The sequence below is a fragment of the Dermacentor variabilis genome, chromosome 7, assembly GCF_050947875.1.
Source record: "Dermacentor variabilis isolate Ectoservices chromosome 7, ASM5094787v1, whole genome shotgun sequence".
Taxonomy (NCBI): domain Eukaryota; kingdom Metazoa; phylum Arthropoda; class Arachnida; order Ixodida; family Ixodidae; genus Dermacentor; species Dermacentor variabilis.
The window spans coordinates 61,797,784-61,816,406 of record NC_134574.1 but is presented as its reverse complement, the minus strand read 5'-3'; the positions used below and the strand labels follow the sequence as shown (position 1 = coordinate 61,816,406).

The window sequence follows — 18,623 nt, the reverse complement described above, 5'->3', positions numbered from 1 at the left end:
ATGTGTTAACACGTGGACGCGATCCTGAGGAAAGATAACCCTTAACAGGTTCGCAATGACATAGGTAAACTTCTAAGAAGCTCTTTCTGACCACTGCAGCTGTGGAAGCTATGGATATTAAGAAATTGCAAATAATTTATGCACCTACGCCTTAGGTTGCCTTTGGCACATAATAATAGAAAATAATATTAACTGAAACCTTTCCCCATTCCTTTGTATGCTAGAGCATATGAGAGGGTAATGAAGTCCTACAACTTAGTAGGAGCAAACCCCTACTGCTACTTAATATTCTTGTTTTGAGCCTTAAACATATCTTACTTATGTAGGCAAATTTACAACAACAAATCTGTCTTACTTTATAACGTAAGGCAAAAACTTTTTTTTCGTCAATAATTTCACAGAACGTATTTCTAAGCAGCACCAAGAGTGTTAGATTTTCGTTTTATTTAAGCAATTGAGCATGAAGAACGGAGTTTCGTTGAGAAACTACAATGCCCCAAAACAACTGACAGCAGAAACTGCAAAACAGAATGATGTTACTAAATGGCTTTTGCAGCGGTTCGTTGGAGTCATTCAGTAAGATTACAAGCATGTCGGACATGGAGGGCGTGTTGCGCATTTCGCAGTTCGTACCAAACAAAGCGTAGCCTTATTTTTGCACCTCTTTCTCGGAGTCCATAGTTCAACCGGTCGTAGCTTTCCCGTATTGTCTCCCTCCAAATCCCAGAGAAAACTCTGTGATGCCTAGCTTCAGTCATTCGGTGAGGAGGGATGACGTGCCCGATAACCTCACCTTTTTATAGCCTAGTTTAGACCATGGCTGTAACGTTGTCTGCAAGCAGTTTTCAGAAAACAGGTTCTATAGAGGCCCACTCATGAAAGTAGCACAGCTCAGTGAGTTCCGTATTCATTTTGCTTCCTCCTACACACTTTTGCTCTTACTGCTGCAAAGCACAATCTATTTGAGAGCATTTCTTCTATACGGCATTAGGTGGTTATTGAAGTGGCCATGAGTGTTCTTTTCAGGTGACCTACGAGCAGGCCAGCACATCGGCTTACTATCGATGCAAATACTGTGGCTGAGGCAGCACAACAGAATCGCGAGGAACCTTTCTAAAATTAATCCTCACTGGGACGATGAGACGATCTTCCAAACCGCAAGGTAAACTACGTAATTTATTTGTTATTTCTTTCCAGTTGTGCAGCGCCGCATGGATTCCTCGTCCCCTTCTGTTTAATTTTGCCATTAAACTGCGGTCGAAAACAAAATTTTGTTAAATTCACCACCTTGACGTGGCATATTATGAAATACTCTTGGTAGCTTTTTATTTATTGTATTCACACGCATGCAGTTACATGACAAGCGACAAAGCAGAGAGTGTATGAGACTTGTCTCCAACAAAACCTTGTTATAACACAGTAGATGACAGCAAGATGTCCCTTATATCGAAGTACCACCAGTGTGTGAAAGTTACAAACCTAACGCTATATTGTATATAATCTACAAGCTCAACTCAAAATGGATACGTCGAAGTATGTAACAAGTGCGCCGCCACCAAAACGCACCTGCCTGCCTTCTTTGGATCAGCGTCGTTATGTATTTATTCATGGACGTTACGATCCATCGATTCACCGATCAGTCAATGTATTGACCGACCGACCGACTGACTGAGCGAGCGAGTCAGTGAGTGAGTGAGTTATAAGTTTAAAATCCAACCGCAACATATTGGCTATGACGAACACTGTAGCGGCGAACTTGCAATCTATTTTCGCTGCAATTTCACAACACGGACAAAAGTATCGCTCTTTCATTCCGGCTCACCAGAAGTCAAGCACCGTGGTCGTGTATGAAACAAGCGACGCCATTCTAAAAGCACCATAACCTGCAATCCACCCAGCAACTATGGCGGGTGATGTCTGCGAATGAGCGCACATAAGAAAAAACCTTCCTCCCCAAGGTCAGCTAACTGTGCACTTGGCCTCATCCTCCGTTCAAATGTGATCTATGAAACCATGCACCGATTCTTGAGCACAAGAAATTGCCGAGTTCTCATCAACGCAGAAAACTCATACCCGCTACAACGTGCCTCATTGTGACATCGTGATTTCCACTCCTAAAACACAATAATCTAAGTTCCTTCTTTTTCAAAAAAGTTACGTCCCAGTTTTCTGTTCTCTTGTTGAAAAATATAAAATCCAGGCCGGGTACGTGAAATAATACTCCTTCGGGCCCCTACATACCATCGAGGCTACTCCCTAAATTTTTAAGTGCATGTCAATTTATTAAACTGAAATTTTACCTGCCCAAGTGAACAGTGGGAGTTCTCCCAAGGGAAAATTGGAGGAGCTATAGCGAAGCAATAATAATAAACATGCGACAGATATTAAACAGAAACCCGTGCTTTGTTGCACTACCTATAACGCCCTTTTGTAGTACTTGTGAGGTATTATTATGCTGTTTTAATGAGCAAGCGTACATTCCGCGTCTGCGAATTTGACAGGCTAGGTAAGACGCCGCCGAGCTGGGAGACGGAAGAGGGCGCTGGAGGAGTACGGCTCCTGGAGACGGAGAGGAGGAGCACATGCTAGGGAAGGTAGGAAGGGGCCCGCGACTTGGAGCAGGAAGGAGGCGGAGCGCCGCGGAGGAGAAGGGTAGGCGGAGGATTGTAAAGGATGTTGACGAACGGCCTGAGTGCTGAAAAGTAAATTCGCGCCAGAATTGTGGATGATCGCCGTTTTCGGGCATCGCAGAGGGATACCAGCGGAGGGCTTTGTTAGTGGGAGAGGAGGCGCTCTTCGGCGCCACAGAATCCTCGTCGCCACCCCGGCACATCGTAAAATGTCGCACGTGCGGTCTGGAGACGAAGGAAAGTGGGTGACGCTGGGAGCTCCTTGGCCCAGAAGCGCGGACGGAGGCGTGAACGGCTGCCCTCTCGCGCCCTGTCTGGGACGGACCACGGGCAAAGCGTCATTAGGGCGTCAACGTGCAGGCCTCGGGGACAAAGAGGCAATTTCAAAGCCAGGGGGTTCTTGTAACCCGATGCGCAGTCTCTTGAAAGATGGGCTGGCACCGGATACGCAATCCTTCTCTGTACTGACAGTTTTATAGGCCCGCCGCAAACGAACCACGCACAAGACGGCATTGCGCATCGGTGGGTGCGCTTCGACAGGGATGCCCTTTGCGGCATGCAGTTCGCGATATTTAACGAAGTCGCGAGGACGAGGCAATACAGATGTTCCTTTTACCGCAAGTGTTCGTGAAAACGACGGGAGGTTTTCCCATGCATGCCGCAGAGCAAGACGGTTTTGGCGTTATTTGATTATTTCTTGTTTGACGTTTCCTTTCTCTCCCTCTATCTCTCTGCATGTTCCGAGGAACACAGGGAGAAAGTGAGGGAAATAGCGACCAGTGAATGACAGCCCAATGTACCCAATCAGGTCACTCGGGTGTCCTGATTTGCCGTTAGGGGATTCGGGAGGAGCAACCGAAGGATTAAAATCTTGCTCCCGACATCTGTCGGTGTTTCCGGACGCAGGAAAGAGGATGTGCACTTTCGGTTCTGCCGAGTTAAGGCGCCCACCCCTCTGTAACCTAAAGATCCTGACGTACGAGCGCTGTTATGCACTATCGGCTATGTCGAGTTCATACGTCAGACCCACTTTAAATAGCTGTCGATGTATGTCTTCATTACATAAATCTAATCTCCAAGTGCAAACGTCTATGGCGTCCTATTTCTGATGGAAGAGAAGCGATCACGGCTGCAGCTAAATAGAAGTTTCTCTACCAAGCAACCGGTTTACGCCAGCTTGGTGCACTGTGTGCTACAGGAGCGGGAAGAGAGAAACTTTAGTAGGATCTTAGGCAAGAATGCATACGGCCGTTGCCGTGCAATATGCCTACAGACATACATTAGCGTCTGAGAATAGATCCAATACCGAAAAACATGCACCCCGAACACCATTCAGAAAGGAGGAAGACGAGAGCCAAAGCCTTCGACGGAAATATTAAAACCATAAGGACACAGTCGATACACACGTTGTAGACTTCCGTGATCACGACAACTCTCGATAGGCGTCGCGTGGGCACGGACCTAAAAGCAATCCCCGCCGCCTCTGTACACAACAAAAAGGCATACGCGGTGGAGGAAGACGTCATTGCCGTAGCCCTTATTAGAATTGAAGCCAATACGATTTTTAGCGATTCTAAGACATCCGTTCGAAACTTTGCAAAAGGGAGGGTCCACACACCCGCCAAACAAATCCTACAACCACAAAATTTCAGCGCCAGACCCATTAGAACCATATGGGTTCCGGCACCGTGGTTCCGGCCCACCAGTCGCATGCTGGGAATGAGGCGGCCCACACCTTAGCCCGAAGATTTGTCAAACAACCAGAGGGCGAGTCGGTCCTGAGGTCGACCAGAGAGATCTTGACCCGCTATCACGAAATTATTATATTATAGAAACCACTGAAGGACGCTTCAGGCGCCGGACAAAATCCTTGATAAGCCTCAACAAGTGGCATGGCAGAAGCTACAAACACCTTCCCCAATCACTATATATACTACAAGGTATACCGAGGAGTCTACACCCCCGAATATAAGCTCTACGTGGTGACAAAGGCAGATTTAAAGCACATTTTGTTCGAATGCAACAATGCAGAACCATAAAGAGGATGGCAACTCTGTAACGAGGAAGAGTGAGAAGATGCGGTGCCCAGCTCGGACCCGGCGGGTCAACTGCAGGCCGTCAGCTGGGCTTTGGAAGTCGCCGACAGACAGGGCCTCGCGACCATAACAGGTGGCACTAGAGGAACTGATAGGACGGCCACCTCACGCACCCTGGAAGCCCACTAAAGTCAACCAAATCCTTTCCGCTGATGAAATAAGATTGTTGCCACCGCCACCAGGGCTCACTTCCTCAGGTAGTTGATACGGGCTCTGTGGGTGCTATAGATGTGCTGGATTGCTCTGGGGATCGAGAGGCCGAGAACCGGGCAAGAATAACGGAGCAGCAACGCAAGCGGTGGCAGCCAGAGCTCGACTCGACCGACCCCGAAATCGTCGGGAAGGGCCGGTCCCGACATGGACGAGGCGGGCAAAGAGACACGAGCTAGATTTGCCCAGGAGACTCTTGAAGAACGGCCTAGGCGGCTTGCGACAGTTCGGGTGCGTCGCGCACGACAGCATAGCTCAGAAACTCGGGAACACCACCCATAAGCTTGCACGTAAACCGCGGCCGCTGCGTGAAATGTCACTATAATTTTGTCTTGATAACCAAGCCGCATATATGTAACAAATCTTCATCTAACAATGAACAAACGCTACACAAACGCTGCTTCAAGTGCACCTTAATGCTGCATACACGTTGTACGGTTCATGTTATTCTAGTGTGGCTGTAAACTCGCGCCGATGGTTCCTAGAAAACAGGAATAATTACACGGTTTTATTGATCGCTCAATACAGGAGGATCTGCGAAGGAATTTATCAACACATCGTGTTCAAGGAATGGCTTCCATTGATGCTGGGCACGAGCAAGATGAGTGAGTTTCAACTCAACCCGAAAGAAAACAACTACACCGACTACAACGACAGTGTCGACCCCGGTATTACGAACGAGTTCATGGCAGCCGCGTTTCGATTCGGCCACTCCCAAGTAGACGAGAACTTCTGGAGGTAAAGTAAACTCTCTCTCTTTTCCTATCAGTCTCTTAAATGGTAACAGAAAAATGTTATTTCGTGCAGCCGCATAGTCTTCTAGGGAGAGAGACATTCATTGCGTGACCTCTACGCCGCCTTGAGTACTATGCGCCACCAAGTAGCAGTTTCTGAGGAATCTAGAAAGCTAGGATAACTAAGACCTTTTTTTGTATTTTAACACAATAAAATAGGCTGATAGACATTTCCGATACAACTTTTAGGGTGTAGGAGATTGTGTTCTGTGTACCGGGCACATGTTTAGACTAAGATTTTGCGACTCAATAGCGCGAATTATGCACTTTGTGTTAGTTTTATTTCTTCTATATGAATCAAAAGCGTAAGTGAGAAAAATGGTCCTGCTTTCATTGTGGGGTAGACTTTTTCTACCAATTATAAAAATTGAGTTACTCCTCTATGCATTGACGTCATCGCGGATTCCTACGATGCTAGTGCGTCAATCATATAAAAGGGCAGCAAGTCAGATAACCAGTGTAGTTGCAAAGTAGGGCAAGAAGTAGGTTACCCGCACCAGCCTTAAGCTGATCCCTGTGTGCGCTCTCGCATGCTTGCTACCTTGACCTGCCGTAGCAAAAATATCGATACAAGAAGCCTGAGAACCTAACTTCAACTCATTTCGTGGCTCAGAGTAGGCAAGAAAGACACAATCCGATAAACTTTCCTTTACAACCTGAAAACCAGCTAGCTCAGAAAAACAGTATGAATGTAATTTAGATTTTATTAACAAGAACTGCACAGATTATAGACATGACAATTGACGGTTCCAAAAATGGGCTAGATTTGGCCCCATAATATAAAATAGTGCAACATGTTTTGAAAGGAAAACATGTATCAGTTCTGCCAGGTCATTGTGCAACATTCTTTTTTAAAAATTGGCTGACATTATGTTTTACGCGCCCTCAAGATTCACCAACTGCAGCTACTTGGCAATGGTCTTGCTTTCGAATTCTTATTGCGAAATAGCTAGTAACGCAGCTGCGCGTTTACTAGGTTACTGTGCGAGAATATCTACAAAGACCTGCCAGGAGACGTTTCAGCTTCGTCGTTCAAGAGATAACGGCCTGACAAACTATTGATCTTGGGGTTAGAGGGAGCCGCTTGCTCAGAAAGCAAAGCCTGGCATTTTAAAAAAATAAAAGCGTAACTGTGGGAGGCATAATCTACGTTTCCTTGTTCCCACAGTTACAATAGCCTAATGTTGTCCTAAAAATATTTGGCAGTGTATAATGCTTTCATTTTTGCAGTGATCGGTCTTAAAACATGACATATATGCTAGTCGCACAAATTCTCTTCTCCACATATAACGAATAATTATTTTTTTCCAATATCCGCCCTGCGTCTCAGAAAACAAACGTTCATTACTTTCTTCCGGTACATTTGCGCACCTGACAAAAACTATTTGCCTAAAACAAAGAAATTGTCGGGACCTCCCTAAGTCTATCCTTATTTTAGCCCACCCAGAGGCCTAAAGTTTATACTAAGAAGGATTAAATAGGTGCAAAATGCTTTTGTAATGACAATGCCAAAAACATTCAGTTTGGCGACAGTCCTTTGGCGCCTCAGCGCATACTTCCCACACACTGAACGACCACAGCGTTTGATGGACTTGGGAAAAAAAATTTCTACATAAGCTTTATATTTAAAATGCTGGCATCCGGCCACCTACATCAAGTTTGAGGCGATGTCGTTCTGGAAATTCTAGCGAAGGTAAGGATTCGCGGGACCCAGAGGGGGGTGTGAGTGCGACAAACACATCTGCAATGAAGCTTATTCTAGCAGGACAGAAAGAAGCCTACCAATAACGTTTCGTTTTCCTATGATGTTTGCAAAAAAAAGAAAGCGAAGTGCGTCGTCGTTGTCGAAGATGCTAACCACAATTGCCGGGGCTGCGCTGAGTAAAACGTAACGACATGAATGGGTGTTTTTGTATATACTCCCACGCGCCAACTGTTTATGTTCATTTTCCACTGACCGTGTTTCACTTGCTAAACACTTTTGCAATGTTATCGCTAGCCGCAGGATGCGCCTTCAATGTATCCGACATATCTCGAACGTAGTCGTCGGTCCTAAGGCGAATCAGTGTTAACTATAATCAGTGTACGTGCGCGACGCAAATAGTGGTGTATACATTCTACAACGTGCACGAGGACCAGTGGTAAGGGTGGACTGCACGATGAGTCATGTACAAATAGCCGACACACCTGTCCCTCAGATAAGATTTCGACTATCGTGCTCGCCGCTATTCTTGTCCTGTGACCACTAATTGTTTTTTTCTGGGCTGACGTTCGCCCAATAAAGAGCTTGGTCTCCCCTTTGACAGCTTTTGTACTCTTCACCGACACGACGTTGTGGTATAGCATTATTATCCAGTAAAAATAATTAATTTCAGAAATGAACACTTTGTGCCTTCTGGATGGCGCTGCGGGAACGGCATTGCCCCGGAAGCGGTGTACACTATTACATACTGTGCTGCGCGTACGCATTGGCGACAGAGCCGGACGATTTCCGAATGAGAGGCCGTTCATGCAAAACAGTCGACTCTGCATGCACCACCTGTCATTTTCCGCCAGATAAAAAGATGTATTTGAGAGTTGTCGTGCTCGCTTATGATGTATATTCAGCTGCCTGCACAAAATCGAAGGCGAACGCATTCTTACACAAACACGCACACACAAACACACCAACCGGGGGAACGACCACCAATAGCGCCGCAGGAGAGGGTTAATAATTTCAAAAACAAAGATCAGGTAAGAAATGAATAGACGGATCTTGTGGTAATAAACATTTACCACGTGGTGCACGAGATGATATGCCCGATTGTTCTAGGACAACAAAATAAGAATAAAGAATATCGTACGTATTTGCACAGACCGTACCCTATCTTTGACAATGAAATACATAGCGGCAGTAGCCCGAAGAACACACAACTTCTGACCCGCTGTCGTGGTGTAGCGGCTTTGCCATTGGTTGAGCCGCTACGCCTGAGGGCACTGCATGGAATCCAAGCCGCGGCGGCCACATTTCCATGTCGGCGAAATGCAAAACGCCCGGGGGCATTGGGCGCACGGTAAAGAACCGAGGGCAAAATTAATTCGGAGTTGCCCCATTAAGGCACGCCTCATATTCGTATCATGCTTTTGGACTAAAAATCTGGAAGGTTTTCCAAGGACATTCTAGTATTTTTTTTTAAATGCATGGTTACAACTCGAGAGACAAGTGCAAGAAGTTCGCAAACAAACACGTTATTCTCACGATTGTTGCTCTTAAGATTGGCGCAAAAGAAATACCAAGGTGTTTGATATCTACTTAGAATGGTACTCTGTTGTTTTGAGCAGTCAGGGCATTATAATGGCTCTATGAAGCAAGCATTTACTTCTGTATTATATATTATACAGCATGTAGCTCCGGGTTGTTTGTTCAAGGCCAGCGGGTGTTTGTTGAATAGCGAAAGGACATAATTGATGGCAAAATACATTGTTTCTATATTCTATTCTCTTTCTTAGAACAATTATTGGTTAGGAGGAGCTCACAAACTAAAGAAATTCTAGCACTGAATACAATGAAGTTAGCGCGATACCGGTCACGTTTAAGATATAATAATGTTAGCTCCAATAAATAATTATTGTAAGAAAATGACTATTGTTTACAATCGGCTTCCATCGAGCTCATAAAAATTATGAAGATCCAAATTTCACCTAATGCTGAGGTCTCTGAAGTATTTCATGTAGATATTGAAGCGTTTTTAAATTTTAAATAAACTTTAGTACCTATAACTGCGATATATGCACTCTATGTTTTAAACCAATTTCTCAAGTATTCTAAATGACTCGTATTATTTTTCACAATTAGTGTAATTTAAGTACCTTCCTACATGGCCATAACATATACCGGTAACGGCGTGTTGTATCATATATGATACGGGACAACATTCGCTCATAAAATTGCAACCAAGCGTTTCTAAGGGTCACATTTGTTCAGGCATATCTGACCTAAAGAAAAATATAGTTAACTTTTTCAACAAAATATACAGCTCACGCACTAAAGTGTTACGACTTGTGTGATATGGATATGCATTAGATATTGATAATCTAATTATATTATTACTTTGGCGTCTACATTCTCTACTTGTATGTTTTCTGACAATGAAGCCATGGAAACAACGCAAAACCTTATGCTCTTGCAGGGTAGGAAAAGAAGATGAGTGGCTTGAACCTGCTAATCTCTCAACTGCCTATTTCGTACCACACAACAATAGTGCAGGCATTCACGACGAAGTACTTCGAGGATCCCTGAAGCAACCGATGCCGCAGTTTGACAGGTAACTACTTCTTCCATTGGGAACAGTTATAGAAAAGTGGACGGAGTATTCATTAGATGTACAGTCAGAAAGCTTGTCCAGAGAGCGCGAACGGCGTCCTCTATGTACCACTACGGTATCGATAACGCCTGGTCAACTAAGAACTTCTGCCGACACACTTATAATGCAGCGCGTATCTTTTTTATTCGGATAAAGAATTTTCGAATAATTGAGCCGGAGGCGCCGTTGTCGAAATGCTTGAGCAACCGCCGCGCGTGCACGTTTCCTGGAGGCCTGCAGAGACACGAGATGCGCAACTCGTTCCGCTACAAGAGCGGCAACCCGGCACGCTCCTCCCCCACCGACGTCGCAGCGAATCCGGTGCAGCGTTCCGCCTCCTCCAAATGCTGGCGCGAGCGTTGACCGCGCAAACATTGGTGTTCCTAAAACCCCTCAATAATTTGAAAGTAGGGACACTCTCCTCCTCACGGCGCTTTCCTCCTCGATTCTCCTTGCCCACCGGCTCCGCACGGCGCGCATTTCCTCCTGGGCTCCCGCGGGCGGGCCGCAGGATTCTATGGAGGCGTGTTATTTTGGGCCACTTGCGCACCCCAGTGGGGTTGAAAATTTTGAGAAATGCTAATAACAGCATCGGTAATGCTGGAGGCAACGTTTATGAGGAGGGTGGTTTTTTCTTAAAGCCGTATTAACGGGGTATACCGATGTAAAGGGAGCTTTGAAGCGAGTTCTATACTCCAGACAATTTTTCTGCCACATGATCAGGTGCTTTACTTCGTGCGTCTCATCTGGTATTGCTTGTGACACATCCCTTTGTGTGTGGCTTATTAAGCGAAAGCCTTAGACCTCTGTTGCAAGGTCCCGTTGTGAGGTACAGAAAGTATCACGTGACCGAAGGAAGGCGGGAAGCGAACTGAAGCATGTGCAGCCGCGTATAAGAGGCGATTCATGATTAGCAAAGTAATGATTGATTAGTGATTTGATTAAGAATTATTCGGGTGTATTAAGGAGGATTAAGGTGGATTAAGGTCGTTGAAGGTGCATTAGGGTCAATGAAGGTGGATTAAGGCGCATAAAGGAGAACTAGGTAGGATTAAGGTCGATGAAGGTGGATTAGGGTGGATGAAGGTGCATTGAGGTGCATTAACGACGATTACAGGGGATTAGGGTAGATTAAACTGCATGAAGAAGGACAAAGTTGGGTTAAGAAGGATTAAGCTGCATTAAGGAGGATTATGGGGTGGGCTAGGGTGAATTAAAGTGAATGAAGGGGGTTTAGGGTGGATTAGGGTGGACTAAGGTAAAGGAATGTGGATTCGGGTGGATTTAATTTAATTTCATAATTTCATAATTTATTTATTTATTAGTAAAAATACAGATAATTGCATGTGCGTAGTATACATAAGGAGGTCCCATAGTCAAAGACTGTATCGGGACCTCCTTCTAAAGACACTTATGATGTTATACAATGTTTAAAGCAACAGTAGTACAGATGAGAGCGAAGAGTAATATCAAAACATGTTTATAGCATATGAGTAATAAGAACACTTGTTAACAGCAAGACGGTATAAAAAAAACGGAATAAAATTAAAAAATAATAATAAAAACTAAAAAAACAAAACGAAAAAAAAACAAGGAGAGTTCCAGTAAGTATTTATTATGAATGATTTTAGTTCTCTTTTAAATTGGTATAAATTTTTTGCATTTTTGATGATAGGTGGTAGAGTATTCCAAAGCGATATTTCGGAAAATTCCGCAGTCTGTTTACCATAGTTAGTTCGCACTTTAGGTAGAAGAAAATTATTATTGAGTGCAAATCTAGTGTGACTATGACCTATTAGGTCACAAGGTGAGAAGCAGATTGATGGTAGTTCCTTAGTCATATATTTGTAGAATAAAATTCCTAGATTATATTTGGTGAGTTCTGAAATGGTTAGGATGTTGTTTTCATGTAAAAGGGATTTTCCAATAGCAAAGCGTGAACTCCTTGTGATTATTCTTATGGATTGATTCTGGATTACCTGGAGAGATGCCAAATGGGTGTTATAAGTGTTACCCCAGCATAGTATGCCGTAGTTAATATGAGAGTGAATGAATGAGTTGTATAGCGAGATTAATGTGTTATGTGTGAAGAAGGGACGAGTTTTAATTAGAACGCGAATACCGTATGCTATTTTCTTTTTGATGTGAGAAATGTGATCTTTGTAGGTGAATTAAGGGCGATTATGGTGGATTAGGTTGGAATAAAGTGAATGAGGTAGCATTAGAGTTGATTAAGGAGGATTAAGGTGCATTAAGGAGGGTTAAAGTAGATTAAGGTGGATTAGGGTGCATTAAGGAAGACTTTCGTGAATTATGGTGGATGAAAGTGAATGAAGGAGGATTAAGGTCGATGAATGTGGGTTCGGTGGATTAATGTGCATTAGGAGGATTATAGTAGACTAATCGGTCCTACTGCTCAATAAACCCATTTCACCTTAGTCCACCCTAATCCACCTTAATGCTCCTTCATCCACCTTAATCCAGCTTAATACAACCTAATCAACCTACATCGCCCTTAATGCACCTTAGCCTACCCTATGTGGGCTAACTCCTTTATCAACCATAATCTATCATAATCCGCCTAAATTCTCCTTCATGCACCTTAATCCTTATTCGTGCACGTTAATTCAACTTAATCCCGCTTAATAGTCCCAATGTACCTCAATACACCCTAATACACACCTATCAAACCTAATCCAGCTCCGTGGTTCCTAATCCATTTTTATAGACCCTAATCCATCATAATCGGTCTTAATCCTCCTTTATCAACGCTAATTCACCTTAATCCACATTAATCTCCCTTTATCCACCTTAATCCACCCTAGTCCTTGTTCATGCACCCCAATCCACCCTAATTGGTCTTAATACCCTTTCATCAACCCTTCACCTTAATCCACCATAATCAGCCTTAATCCTCCTCCACCCACATTAATCTTTATTCATACATCTTAATCGTTCTTAATGCACTCTAACCCACTGAATCTTCTTTAATACACTCTAATCGACCTTAATCCTACCTAATCCACCTTATGACGATCACTAATGATTCATTAACTTGGGTAATCATTCTCTTATGCAGGAGTGGACATGCTTTGGGTCACCTTGGCCGTCCTTGGGTCACGTGATATTTCCAGTTTACAACGCGACCTTGAAACATAGAGACCTAAACGCTTTCGCCTTAAAACTTAACAAAACTCAATCTTGACTAGCTAACGCTCATCACCTGCAATACCACGGGTATACTTGCCAATAATTTTTGCAGGGCGCAAAGCAGAATCTATATTGCTGCACGTCCGACTGTAAAACAAGTTAGCGACGTGCGAGGTGATGGAGCCGCTCCGGAATATTAAGCATACTGAGGGCAACCGCAACAAAAACGCTGGTGAGCAGGCCGTAAGAATGAAAAGAAGTGCAGCATTACGGGATGCTTTGCTACGAGCTATAAGAAAGACGCCTCAGCTCGCAAACAACGTTGTTCTTTGTCGGAACAAAGTTCTTTCGGCCAATGTCAGGCAGCCACTGCTTCCTGCGCAAGACGTCACCCTTTCCTTGTGGTATCATAAAAACGGCATAACCATCTTCAAGCTTCTTACTGCAGTTGTACGCGCAACAGCCTGGCATGGCGCTAGCACATAGAGCAGAAAACACACCGTACAACGTTCGCTACGCCGAGCTAAAGCGCCGAGCCAGCCGTGCTCAGGAGGAAAATGGCGCGAATGAAAAAGAAAACACAAGCAAAAATCAAGATCCGTGCGTTTCCAAAGGGAATGGCTGGGAGACCAATCGTCGTACAGGAAAACAGGGGCAAAACTGGTTGCCGCGGGGGAACGCGCAAGGGGCGAGGAGGAGGCGAGGAGGTCACGCGGCGGCGGCAGAGTTCAAAGGGTGTCGCTACTTTCAAATTATCAAGGGATTTAGGTGTTCCTGCTGAGCAGACAGACATGCGCGCCACGTTGCGGTGAAGGCAGTGACCCGAGTGGATGGCGCCATAAACTTCCAACTGTGAGAACTGAACGGTTTCTGTTCGGTCTCATTTCGAGCACCTTCGAGATACGAGTGCTGCAATGACGCAGGCGGCGTTCCTAATCGCGCCACTGTTGAGCTCGCATCTTAAAGCAGCTGTTTCTGTGTCAGACCCCGCGTGCTGTTCATCGTCATCTGCCGAGGTTTAACGCAATGCTAGACGTTGCCACAGCTTAGCGTGCAAACGGCCTTGTTGGTTTGCGTGGCTTATCCTGCTGCAATCGCCTGCGATCGGCAGCGAACGCGTCAACATGGTTGCGTAACAAGAGCAGCCTAATAAAGTTAAAGTGGTCGAACGATTTTCTCTTTGACATTTCTGTTTGCTTAGGCCACTCTAACGATCTTGCACAATGGCCAACTTCCACATGAACAAGATGAAGGTTCATTTGCGCCGGCGTTTCTTTCCAGACCGTCGTTGTTCATTTCAGGTTTATTCATACTTTTGTACCGTTGGTGTACGAAGTCTTAATGGTTTAGCTCGGGTGTTTCGAAATTTGCTGCTTTAACGTCGCAAGGTGAAGGCTGCTACAACCCTATTTAGTTCACCAAAATTCTGTTACTTCAACCGTAAGACGAACAAGAGGAATGTTTTCTTTACGCCTGCATTCTTCTTTGCAGACCGCCGTTTCTCCTTGCAGGTTTAATCGTACTTTTGTGCAGTTCTGGTACGGAGTCCTAATGGTTTATGTGTGGTGTTCAAAAATTTACTGCGGGAAGGTCGCAAGCTGACTGCTGCTTCAACCCTATTTACTTCTGAGAAAATGTGCTATTTGAGCACTAAAACGAACAAGGAGAAAGTTCTCTTTACGCCTGCCTTCCGTCTTTGCAGAGCGTCGTTGTTCCTTCTAGATTTATTCACACTTTTGCACCGTTAGGGTACTGAGTCCTAATGTTTTAGGTCTGGTGTCTGGAAATTTGCTGTCTGAAGGTCCGAAGCTGATGGAAGCCTATTTACTTCACCGAAAATCTGTTATTTTCCATTTTCTTGTTCACTCCAGGAGCAGTGCTCCATCGTTCGCAACCAGTCTGTTCCTCTTACGAGAGCTAAGGATTTGTTCGCCATCGTTCGTTATATATTTATTGTTCCACTAAATGCACGGCATATCGAGGCGTGATTACGAGGAGCTAACCTGCGCCATCTGTGGATGCATAAAGAAAGATAAACATTTGTTACACTATAAGCAGTACCCCGCTATCCCCCCTTTCGACCTTCTTACGCTTCTTTCTTCTCTTGAAAATTTGGAGGACGCTTAAGCTTGCCCTTTAGGAGTGGAACGCGATAGCATTCAAAGACCCTGGACTTCTTCGGGGATCCTTGAATGCGCGGAGGCGAGCGCCATCTGGATGGTATTGCAAGGAACCGAGTGTGGCGCACCGCTCCTGGGATAGACCTCAAACGTCAGCTGAAAAAGAGGGTGTGTGTTTGAGTTCTCGCTTAATGAAATATGTTCTCTCGTGTACTAAAAAAACAATCCGACTCTATTATGTCTGTAGGTTCTAAGTCGTACTTTACGAATTGATTACGAATTTTATTTTGAGAAGTTCAAATAGTTCAGCAAAGGCTGTGCGCCACGCGGAGGGCGTGCGTGGATCGGGATGCACGGTTCGGGGTTGCGTTAAAAAGTTTCCTTTTATATATAATTCACGCATATTTCAAAGGTCATTAGTGCCAGAATATTTTTTTACGCTCAGTTGAATTTAGAGGCCCGTCACGGTAAACGTATTCCTTTCGTACTCTACGGTGAAGTAATCACTTGAAGTTGTATATGTTTGTTTACCTAACTGCACTTTCCTCTTCGCAGGTATGGTGACCACAGTGTCACACGAAACGTATTCCGCCAGCCGCACATGCCGTACGGTTCCGACCTTTTCGCCATCGACATTCAGAGGGGCCGGGACCATGGCATCCGTCCCTACGTTGACTACTTGCAACACTGCCGGAACATTACCGTGACGACTTTCGAAGACTTAACAGGTTTGATGGCTGAATCGAACGTCACAGAGATTTTCAAACATCTCTATGGGTACGTACACAGCGTACGATAACGTTGCCTAGGGTTTTCTCACAGCGTCAGTTGTCGCTCTGCTGAGCCCCTAATGAGGAAACCACGTGAAACGTTTTGCGAGATAATTCAGATGTCGTGTCGTAGCTCTCTGCAATATAATACCAATATTTTTATCGACCGTCTTGTTACCTTAGAAAGTCATATAAGAGCTAATTTCTTGTATAAGGAAAGGTTTACAAGGCCAGCAACAAGTGACAGCCGCCCACCACACAGGTAAAGGCCCACTATAACAAAATTTAGAACCACGTAAAAAGCGCAGTTTCATATAGCATAGATAAAAAGAAATTACACGCAATATTTTACTTTTATATGCTGGTTGATACATCACAAAAGTGTAGGAAAAGTAGGCGTTCTTGATACCAAAGCTGAATAAAGAAACGCCGTCATTACCCACTGACAGAAGTGACGCACTACTCAAAACGCCTGATTCCTCGGTTGGACCTCCGAGATTGGGCACAACCCGAGGTTACCCGCGGTACGCTCAAAAATCTCTGAGGCGTCGTACTAGGGCATTCGTACATTCTTCGTAGCAACTCACCACAAGGTACGCGGCTGGTCGGCCTAGGTGCTATTTAAACGTTTATGATAGGAAAATTAGGCAAATAATAGCCCTGTAGCTTTATCAAGATTGCCTCACTACTATATACTGCTGCTCATTTATTACCTGTTTAGTCAAAATAAACTTTCCTTATAGCTGACCTTCGAAGCCTGTATTACGTCAAAAACGTGGACGTGTAAGTCTCTCAGAGACGAAGGCGGGAAATATTGTAAATATTGTGCTATGGATTTTCCAGCGTGAACAACAATCAATACCCGCCGTGGTTGCTCAGTGGCTATGGTGTTGGGCTGCTGAGCACGAGGTCGCGGGATCGAATCCCGGCCACGGCGGCCGCGTTTCGATTGGGGCGAAAACACCGGTGTACTTAGATTTAGATGCACGTTATGGAACCCCAGGTGGTCAAAATTTCCGGAGTCCTCCACTACGGTGTGCCTCATAATCAGAAAGTGGTTTTAGCACGTAAAACCCCATAATTCAACAATCAATATTTACACGTGTACTTCTTTATCGGGCGACCACTTCTCACCGCCTAACAAATGTTATCGATCGCACAGCGCAGGACGCGTATGCATGTACCGGAAGTTTCTGGAGTGTTATCGATGGTTCCATCCGCTGTCTGACACCGAACCTTGTGTAAATTGAATACATGTATGCGCGACGCGAATAGTGTAGCACTTTGTGGAAGACACGTGCGTCCCAGTGATTACTCTGGAACATTCGACGACTTTTGTATAAAAGCCGACGTGCTTCACCCGCTCATCAGATTTAGACGATCGCCGCTGTCGCCGTTCTTTAGGCGTAGCCTGCTTTTGTGGGCACAAGTTCGCCCCATAAAAGTTAGTGTCGTCTTTCACAGTATGGATACTGTGTTCTTAACGGTCACTACCACGTGACATCTGGTGCAGCTGTTTTTCGTTCATGTACTGGACTCCCCCACAAAGCCGTGCTCGAAGCCTGAACGCGGAAGACAACACCAACATCGCCAAGAACCAGCGAGGTAGCAGCAGGCTGCAAGGACTGCACCCCCAGCACGGACTTTCGCATGAGACCACCAGTAATATCGTCGCCAAGTCATCCTCAATAGCAGCTCCGGTGTCCCCCATCGTGCTACAGCAGCCCAGGAAGCCTCCGACTTTTCGCAATTCAACATTCGAAGACCCGCAAAGCTGGCTTGAGACGTTCGAGAGGGTCGCCACGTTTAGCAACTGGAACAGCCACGACAAGCAACGCCACGTCTTTTTCGGATTGGAAAACGCCGCCAGGACGTAGTTCGAGAATCGAAAAGTCACCTTACCGACGTGGGAGCTGTTCCGCAGCGGCTTCCTGCCGACATCTACAAGCGTCGTGCTAAAAGAGCAAGCCCAAGCTCTACTAGAAACCTGAGCGCAGTTGTCCATTGAGACGATCGCGATCTTCACGGAGGAGATGACCCATCTATTGCGCCACGTCGACCTGGAAATGTCTGAAGAGGAGACAGACCGTCTGCTCATGCGTGGCGTGAAAGAGGAACTTTTCGCCGGAGTGGTAAGAAGCCCACCGAAGACCGTCGACGAGTTTCTTCGCGAGGCCACGAGCATCGAGAAGACACTGGAAATGCGGAACCGGCAATTTGACCGCCGCACCAACTCAACAAACTACGCCGGTGTTCAATCACTGGCCACCGACGACCTGCGCGACACCATCAGGGCGGTCGTACTAGAGGAGCTTCAAAAGCTCTGCCCTTCATCGCAGCCTCAATTGGCCTCAATCGCCGAAAACGTCAAAGAAGCGGTCCAGCGATCGCTTGGAGTTCCCTAGCAGCGCCCTCAGGAAGGTGAACGCCCTCGTGACATCGCCGACTACCTCGCCGCTGCTCTGTGGAGCCGTCAATGACCGTCCCGTTTGCCGTCACCAGGCCACTAC

General features: G+C 45.5%; 1 protein-coding gene across 1 annotated transcript in view; it reads left to right on the top strand.

Annotated features, from left to right (window-relative positions):
- LOC142588664 (chorion peroxidase-like) overlaps window positions 1-18,623 on the top strand; it is a 72,568-nt gene that overhangs the window by 40,516 nt on the left and 13,429 nt on the right. Inside the window, exons 6-9 of the mRNA XM_075700487.1 lie at window positions 1,027-1,162; window positions 5,465-5,674; window positions 9,900-10,034; window positions 15,899-16,120. Coding sequence (XP_075556602.1) covers window positions 1,027-1,162; window positions 5,465-5,674; window positions 9,900-10,034; window positions 15,899-16,120 — 703 coding nt within the window. The remainder of the gene's footprint in view (window positions 1-1,026; window positions 1,163-5,464; window positions 5,675-9,899; window positions 10,035-15,898; window positions 16,121-18,623) is intronic.